A 14,815-nucleotide genomic window follows, 5' to 3' on the forward strand; every position below is an offset into this window, starting at 1 on the left:
GTCGGGCGTGAGGCTGCGCCGCTGCTCCCGGCTAGGGGTCTCGAGAGGGAACAAGAGGCTTCCGCCGGTTGCCTTTTGCGGGGCGGGGTTTGCAGGAGGGGCCGCCGGCGGCGAAGGGCGAGATGGAGGACCTGGATCTGAACGGGGTCAAGCCCTACCTGGAGAAACTCACCCTGGGGGTGACCCGCCTCCTGGGTAAGCCGGCAGCCGGGTCCTGCGCCTCCGCGTCGCCATGGAGCCGGCCCTCCGAGCGTCCCGCGGGCAGCCGCGCGGCGACGTCCCGCTTCCCGGGGAGCCGGGGGCGGCCGCAGCCCCTGCAGCCTTTGCCCGGACGGCGCCTCCGGCTGCTGGGATTTCCAGTTTCCAACTTTCCGGGCTCGCCCGCAGCCCGAGGATTTCCTGGTGGCCTCCCATCCGCCCGACCCGGCTCCCCTTTCGGGTGGAGTATCCAGAGCGACCCGAGGCGGGTTCCCGGCCCAGAGGCTCCTAATTTGCGCCAGGCAGGGACCGGACCGGCGGCTGTCCTGCTTCTGCTCCTGGGAGGTTTTTCCTAACCTCAGTTCGAGCTGTCGATCAGGGCGTGGGGCTTCCCCTCTCTATCAGCCCCGATCATTTCCATCAGCCTTCCCTAACCGGGTGCTTCCTGCTTGTGTTGGACTACATCTCCCATCATCCGCCCACGTGGCTCTGAGCTATAAGGTGTAGCGGTTGTGAGGTGGCGAGGAAAGCCCTGGATTGGGACTGGGGGGGCTCAGGGTCTGGCCCGCCCTCTGCCGTGGGAGCTCCCCGGGGGACGTTGAGCCCGTGGCTCTCGCTCAGCCCAGCCCAGCCCAGCCCACCCCGCAGGGTGGCTGTTGCGGCAGTCAAAGTGGCAGAAGGCGGGTGGGTCTCTGTGGAAAGTGAAGCTGGACAAATACAGTACAACACGTCCTCCGCTTTCCCAGCGCAGCCTCCGGGCGCCTTCCTGGCCCAGCAGTTTCCCATCCTTAAAAATTTAAGCATCGCTTTCTGCCTCTGACTTCCCCGACCCGGAGATTTCCTGCAGAACAAGGATTTCCTGCCTGGCAAAAGAGGCATCAGTTTCCCCACTTTCCATCTACGTGGTACCTCGGTTCACGAACTTAATTCGTTCCACGACTCTGGTCGCAAACCGAATTGGTTGCGAACCGAATCAAATTTTCCCATAAGGTTCAACGTAAATACGGTTAATCCGTTCTGAACCATATGTATTTTTTTTTAAACCACAAAAATATGAAACAAAGTACAGTACAGTACAGTATGAAGAGAGAGAACGCTAACCTTGCTTGAGGCGTGGAGGACAGGAAGGGGGGTGGGGAGGCGGTTATTGCTTGGAGGGAGAGTCCCCCTCCCTACACGAAGCCACGACTACGTGTCACAACAGGGAAAATGGCCGCGGGTCGTGTTCGTCACCTGATGCGGAGTTCGCCAACGGAAGCAAAATTTTGCGAACGGTGCTGTTCATGAACCGAATTGTTCGTGAACAGAAGCGTTCGTGAACCGAGGTATTACTGTATTAGGGATCGGAAAGAGACGTTGGATCCACTTTGGAGCACAGGAGGGTCTGCAGGGAGGAAGTCCAAAAAGCCAAAATGGCGGCCCCAGCCCCTTTGACTTTTTCGATACCCTATCTCTGGACACACCTTTGCGATGCAAACTTTTCTATTCCCCATTGTCAGACCAACCGCAAGACTAAAGCTTTGTTCTCATTAAAACATAACTGTTGTCCGTATTGTATTATTGGTATTAATGTACCAATAATATGTAAGTGGTACAATAAGGAAACATCAGTACACAATATTCTGAAAACAGCGTACTGTACTCTCTTGGGGAAAATGGTTTGAAAAATGGCAAACTGAACTGCTGTAAAATGAGTAGAGGTTTTAGTGTCATTAAAAAAAATTCTTGAGTTCAAGGAACCAAACTTCAATGTATTTGCAAGAGTGAGAAACTGAAATCGAGGTATTTTTTTCAAAAATGTGAAACCTACTCACAGATCTTTTTCAGTTCTGATTCTTATATTTGCTGCTCCCTGGCTGTTCCTTGTCAGCTGAACTTCTTCTTTTTGTGTTGTCTGTTGTTGCAGAAAATTCTCCAGGAGTTACAGAAGTGATGTTTGTAGAAAAGGAACCTGCGGAGCGCCACGCAATCATCTCCTGGGAACAGGTGCTGCGGCCTCTCTTTGCATTTTGTCTTTTCCCTTGCACAACAGAGAGCAACGCACACTTCTGCCTTTGGGCTGGGGTGATGAATGCAAAACACCTTACAGTGAAACCCCTTTGAGCGGGCTGCCTAAGTAGAATCTGGCCCCTTCCGACTTGAATAGGCGACCACCAGAAATCCCTCGCAGGGTGGCAGAAAGTTAGGTTGGGAAATCAAGAAAGCTGTGGCCAACCACACTTTTGCCAAGAAAACTGTTGATGTCCCCATAAACACATCAGGAATGGAACTTACTTCAAGGGAGAACTTGCCTTTAGCTGCGGGTGGCATTAGCTAGCGTGTTTGGTCCATCGTGAAAAACTAAACAGGGTCGGATGGGTCAGGTTAGCACTTGGATGGGAGACCACAAGGTGTAGACCAGTCTAAAGATATCGTGGAAGAAGCCAATGGCAAACAACCTCCTCCTGGTTTCTTGGAACCCCCAAATTGCACCAGGAGTCAGAGGCATCGAGAAGGCTTCACCTTTTCCCTTTTGATGCAGGCAGCTTTGGGAACGCTTGCGAGGGAGATGCCCTACCCGTTTCTTTCCACTAGATGTCACAGTTTCCCTTGGCTTCTCCTGAACCAGCCGCGCATGGTAAATTCAACCGGCTAAGAAATCCCTTGGAGAGGGAGAGAGTTGAAGTGGTGGATCAGACCCATGGTCCAGAATCCACTTGCATGCTTTAAAAATGCCGAATGCGAAAGAACAAACATTTAAAGGGGGAAAAAAACCAGGAAACCCAGGGAAATTTGTGAACCCAAATTTCATCCGTGTTTTCCAAGCAGCAGCCAATCTGTTATTCCAAGAAACGTCCGAGTAGGATAGGAAAGAGAATCCCTTCCCCTTTTCTTTGTTCCAGGTATAACTTACTGTGTGGTATACTGCCCCCAGACTAAGAAGCTCCACTAAGTAGTCATCGTTGCCCCCTATAGAAATACCAGTTTGTAGTCCTCTTTTATAAGGTACCCATATAAACTGCTTCCTCTGTTCTGCAAGAACCCCCCCCACCCCTTTCAGGCTTTCTTTGCAAGGAAAGCCATTTTATTGGCTTCCATCACCACCACCAACCGCCCCCCTCCCCAAAAAAGAGGCTCTTTTCTGACCTGCAGATAGCACAACTGATGTTTCACAGACTAGCTGCAAATTATATGAATTGCAATTCATTGCTTTTAGATGGACAGAGTATAGAAGAGACAGGGAGGTTATGGGGGATGGGGGGGAGGAACTGCACCCACCCTACTTTATTTGTCCCTAACAATTGAGCATATCAGATCAAAGGATTTGGCCCCCACAAACCATCCTCATTGGCAGACCTATTCCACGTAAGCTTCATTTTGCTCGGAATTTCACCTGCCTGGAATAGTTTCCTCTTCAAAAGGTACAGACTGTTCTCTCCTTGTGATAGTCCTTGACATAAACTCTCTCCTTGCAATCAAGACATTTAAAAAGTAAATTAACCACACAGAACCATTCATTCTGAGCAATATTACCCCGGCGCCCACCCTTTTCCGCTTTCTGCGTTAATTAACTCCTGTAAATACAAGAGTGTTTTTCTCACCTGTTCTTGCATTTGTCTCTCTGCAAGAGTGCTGCTTGGGGCCAGCCTTCTTCCTCTTGGGCGGCCAACTCCGCGGCCCGTGGTTTTTAAAAGGCAGAATTTTAGGGGCACGTCCTCTAGGTAGTCAAGAGAATTCAGCCGAGAACGGACAGCGGGCAGTTGTCCGGACAGCTGAAATCCAGCCAAAGATAGCTGCAAAGCTAGGGGGGCAGGAGTCCAAAGGGGTCAGAGTTAACTCAGGTCTTTAAGAATGCCGAAGGGTCGGGGGGGGAAAACAGCCGTGGCCAAGCAACCACTGGCTATTTCAGGAGAAAACCTGGAAGGGTCTCTGGCAGTGCAAGAACGTCAGGGCCAAACTGAGGATTACAAGAATAAATGCTAAAATTGCCCAAAATGATTGAGAGGAGATGCGACTTTGCAGAGATGCTGGTTTGAGTTGCAGTGTGGACTGATCAACCCCCCTTTGGCAGGTTCCTTCTCACTGGGAAAAATGGGGCTATGGGGCTGTGTATGTCCATCAGCCTGGAGCAAGTGAAGCCGCCATCGGGGACCCGGCATCTGCGTTTGCTTTTCTCCAAGCACGAGAGACTTTCCTGGTGTCTACTGACATGGCCCAACCCTGGTGCAGCATTGGGTGATGGGTCCAATGTGAGCGAATCCTGGTCCAGATGTTAGGCCAGTGTTTCTCAACCTTAGCAACTTTAAGATATGTGGACGTCAGCTCCCAGAATTCCCCAGCCAGCCATCCTGGCTGGGGAATTCTGGGAGTTGACGTCCACATATCTTAAAGCTGCTAAGGTTGAGAAACACTGTCTTAGACAGATATTGTGAATTCACCCTCCAAGCACTGGTCTGATATAGCCAAACAATGTCCTCATGCTAAGATGGTTCAGTAAGATTTTTCCTTGAAGAGTTGATCTTTTTTTTTTTTTTTTCTTAAAAAGGGATTTTTAAAAGTCTGAATCTTGCTAAAATCTAGCTCAATCTTAGAGGTTTTCCTTCTCGTACCAGAAGGGCTGCCGAAGAGAAGAGGGAGCAGGTTTACTGTCTGTGGTGCCCAAGGGTAGAACAAGAACGGGCAGATTGCAGGGAGATGCTAACTTGAAATAAGGAGGAATTTCCTGACTCAGAGCTATGAAGCAGGGGAACAGCCTGCCTCATGAAGTTGTGGGTGTCCCATCACCAGATGTTTTCAAGCAAAGGTTGGACCCAAACCACCTTTCACCTTCTTTTAATAAATGCTGCCAACCTTTGCTTTTGGTCTTCTTGTTTCATAGATTACCTTAAAGCTCAAAGTTCAGCATTTATTTAATTATGATCAGTGACCCACAAGGTAAAAACACAGAAGCCAGAACAAAAACGTGCATCTAAAGCCTAAAAGTTATGACTTAAAAAGGGGGGGAAAGAGAAAAAAAATGAATAAGATGCACTATAAAATAGAAATACTGTAGGATACAATAAAAAAGAAAAGAAGAAAGAAAGACTTCATAACGTCATCCCTGCATCTGGGGTTTTCCTGTGGAAATCGTGGTAAATGAGCTGTAATCCAGAGAGTCCATGGCCCAGCCACAGCACCACAACCAAAGGCTACCTTGCTGTCAGCTACCTTGCCGTCAGGTCAGGAAACAGACACTCTGCTTTATTGATCTAGGCCAGTATTTCTCAACCTTGGCTGCTTGAAGATGTGTGGACTTCAACTCCCAGAATTCCCCAGCCAGAATTTTGCAGGGTCACCCCTGTGCTCATGTACACCTGTTTTTCTTGCTCACTGGCTCGCTCACTCCGCAGGACGTGACCCGCCCACTTCTTAATCCTGACAGCTTTTTGTTTCCTTCCCACCCTCGTCTTCGCTTGCAGAAAAATGCCTGTGTCCTACCAGAGGACTTAAAGAATTTCTACCTCATGACAGATGGCTTCCGTATGACCTGGAGTGTCAAGTTTGATGGTAAGTGTCTCAGGCCCATTTATTGACATCCTATTTCAGCCTTCCCTAGATGCGTTGGAAGAAAAGCTCTCTCAATTCCAGGCAGCATATTTCTGGTCCCAGAAATGCACTGACAGTCCCCAGGTTGGGGAAGAGTATCCTGTTCGGGTTCAGTTCATGCTTTCCTCATTTTACTTTTGAGAAAATGTGAGCCATTCAGCTGCGAAATAAACACCAGGGTCTCTTACAACGTTGAGATTTATTTTATTTGGCCTTCCAAGTTTGGGCGTAGTGTATTGGTGGCACACCCCTCATTGTGGTACTCAACCAACCACAGTTTAGCAAGCTGTGTCTTGGCTCAATGCATGAACCTGGTTATTTTGTCTTCAAGATAACCCCGTTTCCCTGGGCTGTATGACGATTAACAGTATCTCCAAGCTGAACCGTCTTGGTGTTTCACCAGCATACGCTTTGCCCAGTGCACCAACTCTCGCTGACCTGGAAGACACCGACGAGGAGGAAGGTACACACACACACACACACACACACACACCCATTTGCCTATAAGATATGCTACCTCTCCCCCTGCCCCACCCCACTTCTGAGACATGAAGATCAAAAGCTGTTAAGGACAGGGTTTTCTGGATTTATGTGAGGGTAGATTCTGGCCGAATGCTAGAAAAAAAACGTCCTGAATAGTAAATGAGATTGGACAATAGAACCAACGTCCCGCAGAAATGTAGGCTCCCCTCTTGGGCATGTTCAGACAGAGGTTAGATCTCGATGCCCTTCCACTTTGGATGCCTGATTGTGGATTCTGCACTGAGCAGCACGTTGGATTGGAGCGCTTCAAAAGGCCCCGCCCACTCCGGTGCCAGGATGCTGTCATGGGGTGGCGCTCTTCAAATATCTGAAAGGATTTAGAAAGTCGAGCTAAGTTCCCTCCCATTCTTGGATGCCAGAGAAGGAATAATGGATTTCAGTGACGGGAAGTCCAATTCCACTGGGATGGTAGGGAGGACATCTGGATTGGGTGGCTCTTTTCTACAACAGCAGCCCTTGTTATTTTCTCACCTCTTTCTCAGACCTCACCAATAAGGGGTTCTGGATGTTCCCAAGATTCAGAACTTCCCCACCTTTGTCCTTCCACACCCAGGGCTGTTGGGGGAAGCTTGGTCTGTTTTCTTGGCTGTTTCTTCCCAAGGTGACAAGGAACAACCGAAGAGGCCTTACCTGGACTCACGCTGTCTGATATTTGAATTAGACCCCTGTGCGGGGAATGGGAAGGTCTGCCTTGTCTACAAGAACACCAAGCCTGGTAGGTTGCAAATTAGAGCCTAAATCTGTTGGGTGAACGTCATCCTCGGGGTTTGTAGATCGTGCCTGGGGGTTTTGGGGGTTGGATGAACCCAGCCAAGGCTAACTTATGCAGCAAATCATGGTAAAAGCCATGCACTTTAACCCAGTTAAAGACTTGGCAATTGTACACCTGTCATGGTAGAAAATTCAAAAATACAGACCACAACACTGAGAAGAGGTATGTTTATTTCAACAATCTTTGGGGCCTACTTTACAAAAAAGAGGGTCTCTGAACAATGGGAAAGCAACGTTTTTTTTACAGAAGGTGAGGGCTGCAAGCCGGGAAGTCCTAGGCATCTGATTGGCTGGCCAGTTTGGGGGAGCCAGGCAGGTCCTTGTCCGGGTGCCTGGGGTTATTTCTGCTGTTAGGCAAAAGGGCCCTTTCGGGAGGGCAGCAGAGCTGGGGAAGCCCCTGGGCCAAGGGGATGGAATCTTGAGACAGTGGGGGGCATGTCCTTCATCAGGGACAGAATGTTGGGGTCCCCACCTTGTTACTATGTTGCAACTCCCTTCTTGGGGCTGCCCTCCAATCTGTGCTGGGAGGAGGCTTCAGTGGTTCTGTGGGGGCTTTGAGAGAGCTGGGTTTGGCCCTGCTGTTGTCCAAAAGTCAGGGACAAAAAGGGTGTAATCTCCACTTTACTTGCTACATTCATTTTCTCCACCACCCGTCTCCCCAGTGAAAGGTCCCCTGCCTTTCTTTCCTCACCCCTTTGCCATCTCTTCCTTCTCAAAACATGCAGGCTGGGCCCCTACGAGAGTCCCCCTCCACCTCCACTCCTCCTCCTCTCTTGACCAACCCTTTGACTCCGTCTCCTCCTTAGCCAGCCGTGTTCTGCATTCATGTTCTGTGACACCGCCGTCCCGCTTCTCAGCTTGGGTAACACACTGAGATCTTAGGATGCTTTCCAGCAAGGACTCAACACTTCGCCCTGCTACAGTCCTTCGCATCGGCATGGCAGCTGTATAAATCATTTATTTTACCGCATTTCTAAGCCCCTCCTAACAAGCTCAGAATTAGCCCCTGGCCTCTAAATTTAGAGGCTGTGTTCACACGGCATGCTCCCGCACAATCAACTGAACCCTGGTTAGCTCAGCCAGATTTTCTGGCTTTGCCTAGCACAGGTTGGCAGTGCCTCCTGCCCTAAGTGAAAGTGAGGCTGGTAAGTCTGCAGTGTGGTGGGCCAGCGCGGGGAAGCTGCAGACCTTCTGCAGCAAAACTTACAGGACTGCCTTACCGTGTCAATGCAGGCAGTGAGTCTTGCTGTAGAACATCACAGAAAGGACTCTCCTGCTCTCACCCAGTTCCCTAACTTTTGTGGTCATCTTCTGTCTCAATCTTAGTTGTCAGCCCCGAATCAGAAATCTGGTTCCTGGACCGAGCCCTTTACTGGCACTTCCTCACCAAATCCTTCACCGCTTACTACCGACTTCTGATCACCCATCTGGGGCTCCCCCAGTGGCAGTACACCTTCACCAGCTATGGCCTCAGCCCCCAGGCTAAGGTGAGAGCAGCTGCTTCCGGAAGCCTTTTCTTGCTCCTTCATGGCCCTGCCAGCCTCCCCTTTGGGGGAGAGGCTGAAGCCCTGCAGAAGTCTTCCTTTCGAGCAAATTATCGCAGCACGATGGAGAATGAAGTGCCAACGTGCCCCTTTGTTTTCTGTTTAAGGGAAGCCTCATCCCAGCTCAGTAGCTGAAGGGAGATAAATGAACTGTGGTCCCTGGGGTACCTTCCGTTCAGGTTTCTGAACACCTGGCTGCTCCCACCTTCCCAAACACCTGGTCTGAGTCTCGTTTTCCATTCCTCTTTTCCAGCAATGGTTCAACATGTACAAGCCCATCACGGTCAACACGGAGCAGCTCTCAGAGGCAGCTGATTTGTTTGTCAACAAGTTGGACCCAAATAAGGTTTTTCGCAGCAAAACCAAAATGCCCGTGGTCAAGAAGAGGTCACCGTCCCAACTGGCCACCTCCCAGAAGGGCCAGACAGCAGGAGGGTCCCCCCGGAACCCTTCGCAGGGTGGGAGCTTGTCAAGAAGGCGTGAAACCCAGCCTTGATCTCCCTCTGGGCCCCCAGGAGGTGCCCAGCCTTTCAGCTCCATATCGCTCCTCCTGCTTTGGAGGACTTTAAATTTATTGCAGTATATTTATTGCAGAAGCCTCAGAGTCCTGGCTGAATTTCCTTTGGGCCACACCTGCGCATGGGGTTGACTCTTCCAAAAGACAAAGGGGGAAAAAACGGGCTGTTTCAATGCACTTGCTGTCCTCCCCGTTTTGCACAGATTTGTTCAAAATCCAAGTAAGGCTAACTTGCAAATCTGGATGGGCAATCTAAGGACCACATTTGCTCTTCTATTCCCCATTCCCCCCCACCCGCATTTTCTAGATTTTATGACACTCTTCCCCCAAACCATCTTAGTTTTGTGGTGCAGGACATCATTGTTCCCCACCAGGCTGGACCAGGAAGGGCTGAGGTTGAGGTCATATTCTGTGGCAGGCCTCTAAGCGGTGTTTTCTCCAAAATCCTAATCAAAACAGAGGTTTGTAATGCAGATGTTTTCAGTTTTGCCACTTGGATCTTCTCTACCTCTTAATGTGGCATGTCCCTCTCCCCAACCAGATTAAGATTGCAAGAGACCTTTCCTTCCTTTCTTAAAGACAGTGCATTTCTGATGAACTCATAAGGCAGCATTCCCCAACCTGGAGCCCTCCAAAGCTGTTGGGCTACAACTCTCAGAATCCCTCGCCAGGTGGTCCAACCATACTGGATGGGAAGTGCAACATGCTGGGGAAGATGGTCCCAGGAGAAGAGAGAAGCAATCTCCTTGCCTCGGGGGCGAGGAGTAGTAGCATTGTTGGCCTTTGCTGTTTTTCTCACCCTTTTGGCCCAGAAACAACCCTGGGCTCCAAAGAAAAGGTGATGCTTTTAGGATTCTTCTTAAGGAATCCAAGTTACCCATTCTCAGCTGGTTTCTGACCAGAAAAGGACAGGGATCAGTGCTCCTTGGAACATGGACGCCCACTCCTGACTCCACCACTGATCCTAGCATGTGGATTTATTTTTCCAAGTCCCTTTCTCTGGCATCCAGATTCTGTCCCTGATCAAAGCTAATCTGCACGTCTCTTAGGTGGACAGATGACTCCACGTTGAACAAGGTGGCAGTTCCCTAGAGCAGCGCCCATATGAGCCAATAAACTCCAGGTTTCTCCTCCTGTCTTCCCCAAAGACTCTATTCTCTTCCTTGACGGATAGAAGGAAAGCGTGTTCAGATAGCCCAAAAACATGATACTTTGAAAACAGCGCTGCCTGGTCACATGGGAGACGTGATCTCGGCCTCTGGGTCTTGCTTCCAAGATTCTGGATCTGGTGGGGGGCGATTGTGGAAGTCGATCAGGATGTTGTAGATGAAGATCCCAAGAAGGCTCCCCAGCGTTGGGGCCACCACTGGGACCCACCACCAACAGTTGGCTGCTCTGAAAGAAAAAGACACCGCAAGTTAACAGTAGACCCTAAGCTGTAACCCCTGCAGAATTGGTTAGCCATCCTCTGTTCCCAAGGTTAGATAAAATCATGGTGCCTAGCTGGAGTGGGACATTGTGGACATTGTTATTGGACACCGTAAAGTTGGAAGGGTGGTTTAATCTGAAAATTTGCCTAGACCAAGAGGAGGAGGTGAATTCTCTCAAGCTGAGCCTGTGGCAATTGATGGGCATGTCCTCGTAGATTTTATTTATTTATTTATTTATTTAAAAGATTTATATAGCCACCTATCTTGAGCAACTCTCACAGCAACAATAAAACCAAAACCTATAAAACAATCATAAAACAGTAAAAACAATAAACATTGCCAGGATTTTTTTGTTGTTGTTTCTAAATCTGAAACATCTGCCTCTAAGTGATTTTTCAGAACTTCTGTCCATGCTTTTTCAGAACTTCTAGGTCAGTGTTTCTTAACCTTGGCCAGTTGAAGATGGGTGGACTTCAACTCCCAGAATTCTGGCTGGGGAGTTCTGGGAGTTGAAGTCCACCCATCTTCAAGTGGCCAAGGTTGAAAAATGCCATTCTAGAGAGAAAACATCTTTCCACTGCCATTGAGTAACTCCAGAGATGAACAATGTAGGCCCATAATGTGGTCCTCCATCCCTTTGTTTGGGACCTCCATGTTAAGACCAAGGAAACAACAGATTTCAAGAAGGTATTTTAATGCTAATCTGGGATCCATATAGGATCTTGAAAACTACATGAGGAATTTCCAACCTCCTCTATTGTTCCTTCATTGAGATGGTGTCGCACTGAATGATCCGAAATGCTGCTTCCAAGATTTCTCCTCACTTGGGCTGAGTTTCAGTAACTCAGAAGAAAACAAAGACTTGCACAAACACCAAAGTTGTGGGGGGAGACCTGAAAATCCTACCCCTGTGTCAATGTCATTATTACCCCCTGCCCCAGGCCTTGGATGATAATGTAGTAGTGAAACTTTCTTGTAGGTCCAAGAAATTTGGGGTCATTATTGTTTCATGGGTTGCTCCAAAGAAGAATCTTGTCATCTTTGTCTTGTATTAATGCCACATTTATTCAGGAGGAAGGCATTCTTGAATTTAAGATGAATTCATCCCACAAAGGAAATTCCTGTGGGGGGGGGGAACCCTTTTCAACCATTATTGGATACTCAGCTAAGATATGATAAATCTCAGCTAATTAAATGGTAACTTGGGAGAATCTAGGCTTCCTTTTTTTATTTAATTCAGTGAATGATCTAATTTAAGTCTCCCTTTAAGGACACCTCCGTCACTCATTTCCAATATTTATCACTTCTACCTCCATTTCCTTCCTAAGCCTACTGAAAAAATTAAAAATTGCATAAGTGTGAGTCTCAGTCAGGGGAATGAAAGGTACTCTTATTTGCATCGGGACACCCAAAAGCATTCTGGCTTTTTGAAAGATAGCTGTGGATGGAAGGACGCGGCATCTTAAAATGCTTCAATCTCTCTACAAGCTTCTCCTTAATCTTAGCCTCTTAGTGCTTGATGTCTTGATGGCTGGCTCCATTGAAAAGGAGGGCATGAGATGTGGGAACTGTGTGATGAAACTATTCATACAGATATCATCTTTGTGTATGGCATTATCAGGTGCATGGATGACTCCAACTCTCATTTTCCCAGACTGATCACAGCAAATTTGCTGTACCATTTCAGTTTGCAACATGTGTGTGTGTGCATGCGCGTGTGTGTTGCACACTGCCTGGCCAGATCCTTCATGTAGTAATAGCCCTAATAAAATGGGGAATTCCATATATGTACTACCTCGAGTTCCTTGAAACAATACTAGGAAAGCGTTCGACAATACAATACTAGGAAACATTTTAAAAACATGCTTTCTACTTTCATTTGAATCTTATAGTACCTTTTCGGAATACAGAATAAAGGTACTATCCTTCCACCTAGTTTCTGCAATTACAGAATAGTTTCAAAACTTTTTATACAATTTTTATTTCAGGGGGAGAACCATATTAGTCTATGGGTAGCCAGAAATGAGATGGAGTCTAGTAGCACCTTTTCAAACTAAATATATATATATATATATATGTGTGTGTGTGTGTGTGTGTGTGTGTGTGTGTGTTAAAAGGTACAAATTCTCATGAGTTACACAAAAGCTTTCATGAGCTTCTGCCTTTTATTGAAATTTGGTAGACTGCAAAGGTGCTAACAAACTTCCTCCTTTGTTTTCAATTATACCACCTATATCAGAGTGTTGAAGCCCAGATTAATGTTAAACCCTGCTGATTTTCCAGGCATAATTTAAAGAAACTAGGATACTCCTAGATGATTTGGGCTTAAAACACCCTCCAGTATTGAACAAAATGATTGTATGTATGTATGTATGTATGGTTGTTTTTTTTAATCCATTCAATCATGTCCATTCTCAGAGAGTGCCTGTACAAGTCCCTGCAGTTTTCTTAGCAAGGATTTTCAGAAGTGGTTTGCCATTGCCTCCTTCCTAGGGCTGAGAGAGAGAAACTGGCCCAAGGTCATCCAGCTGGCTTTGTGCCTAAGGTGGGACTAGAGCTCACAGTCTCCAGTTTCAAGCCTGGTGCCTTAACCACTACACCAACCTGGCGCTCTCTATACAGAGAAGTCAATATAGGAGGTCAGACCCTTGGTGAGTCTAGTGCTATCTCTTCCAACTGCAATATCTTAGCAAAGTTGGTTATGGCCCCATGCTCTGGGCCACCATGACCCCCCAGGATACCTTGATACTCTTAGCTTTCTAAAGACAGTTCTGTTCAAGCTGGTATTTATGGTTAGATGATTGGTGGTTTGATCGTTGGTGCACCATTGCTGTTTAGTAATCAGTTGTTCCTTTTCTGCTTCGATATGTGAGGTACGCTGCCAGGAGTTCTACCAAGGACACTGTGAAGGTCCTTGTCATCAGTAAAATAAATCAGTGCCATGAACTCACCGGAACACCTCTAACCCCCATCCAGCAAGAGCAGTGAAAATCCTGGGGGGCAGATCTCTGGAAGGGTTGATGGCGTAGCCGGTGTTCATCCCCATAGACATGCCAATTACCACAACCAACAGCCCAGTGATGAAGGCGTTGGTGCCCGGCAGGGCACCTGCATTCTTCATGTCACTGATGGCAAGGACACCGATCATAAGCAAGCTGGTTGCAATAAACTGCAGAAGAGAAGGACAGGGAAATGAAGGCTCAGGATGGTTGAACAATGGGATGTGTTTAGCCTGCCAAAGTGAAGTTTTAAGGGAGAAATGAAAGCAGTCTTCAGATATCTGAAGAGTTGTTACACTCATTGTCTGTCGCCCAATAAGGCAGGCCTAGAATCAGTGGGTTGGAAGGGTCTACCTGAACCTTCCTTCCTACAAGGAAGGAAGGTTCAGGTAGATCTCCAGAAGAATTTCCTGACTGTACAAGCTACCAATCAGTGCAATGGGCTGCCACATGAATTGGTGAGTTCTCCTTCGCTACAGATCTTCCAACAGAGGTTCTATGAAAGATGCTCCAGTGGGTCCTGCACTGAGCAGGGGGTTGGATTTTAATTCCAATTCATGGTTGTAATTATCATATGAACAAATGTTTCTCACCCCACCAATAGCACAACCCATCATCTTAATAAATATCTCAAAAATTATGAGCCAGCATTATCAACTTACCAATTTTCTAATGGTCCATTAAAAAAGAACGTTCCTGAGAGCTTTCCTGGAAACTAAGGGCAAGAGGACGGCATCTTCCATAGTGTGGAGAGGGGGACATGGCCCCTAACCTCAGCAAGCCCTCTCTAGATGACCCAACAGAAGGGGGTTCTGGAGGAGCCAGTCCTTGCTCCAAGGGCCTCCAAGCTCCCTCCAAGCCTAGGTTTTCTGATGGTCTCAAAGCAGCAGCCAGTTATTGTTCCTGAACTATCAAGAAACAAAATCTGCTCCTTTTTCTGGGATTAGCACGAGGGACAAAAGCCAACTGTGGGACAGAGGTCCCCAATGGCTCATCCCCCTGCCCAAAATGCTGCATCAATCAATGCCTTATAAAGTTTTTCCTTCAGTGAAGCAACCCATCACCAGAGCATCTCAGTCCTCCATGGACACTCCAGCTCCTTGCAGCTCTCCCTTCTGATCATGGGCCCCGACTCAACATTTCTAACCACAGTAACAAGTTCACTGAAGGACTGAGCAGGCTGGCCTGCAGAAGATGCCAGAATAGCAAGAATTCACCCTCCTGTCCCTTCACCATGCTAGACCCGTG

General features: G+C 47.9%; 2 protein-coding genes across 4 annotated transcripts in view; one reads left to right on the forward strand and one right to left on the reverse strand.

The window, feature by feature from the left end:
- On the forward strand, positions 1 to 9,118 carry TPGS2 (tubulin polyglutamylase complex subunit 2). Its single transcript, XM_088152665.1, has 7 exons — positions 1 to 195; positions 2,105 to 2,184; positions 5,637 to 5,724; positions 6,095 to 6,226; positions 6,908 to 7,021; positions 8,404 to 8,564; positions 8,875 to 9,118. Exons 1-7 carry the CDS (start codon positions 123 to 125, stop codon positions 9,115 to 9,117), a joined length of 891 nt encoding a protein of 296 aa, XP_088008791.1. The 5' UTR covers positions 1 to 122; the 3' UTR covers position 9,118.
- AQP7 (aquaporin 7) overlaps positions 7,230 to 14,815 on the reverse strand; it is a 22,038-nt gene continuing 14,452 nt past the window's right edge. For all 3 annotated transcript variants that reach the window (XM_088152664.1, XM_088152662.1, XM_088152663.1), the window contains 2 exons: positions 13,520 to 13,737; positions 7,230 to 10,533 (listed from right to left, as the gene is read on the reverse strand). In XM_088152664.1, coding sequence (XP_088008790.1) covers positions 10,371 to 10,533; positions 13,520 to 13,737 — 381 coding nt within the window. In that variant the 3' untranslated portion in view covers positions 7,230 to 10,370. The remainder of the gene's footprint in view (positions 10,534 to 13,519; positions 13,738 to 14,815) is intronic.

Source organism: Python bivittatus, unplaced genomic scaffold, assembly GCF_059951505.1.
Source record: "Python bivittatus isolate LINGU-HERP-01145 unplaced genomic scaffold, Pbiv_v1 ctg000570_np1212, whole genome shotgun sequence".
NCBI classification, from domain to species: domain Eukaryota; kingdom Metazoa; phylum Chordata; class Lepidosauria; order Squamata; family Pythonidae; genus Python; species Python bivittatus.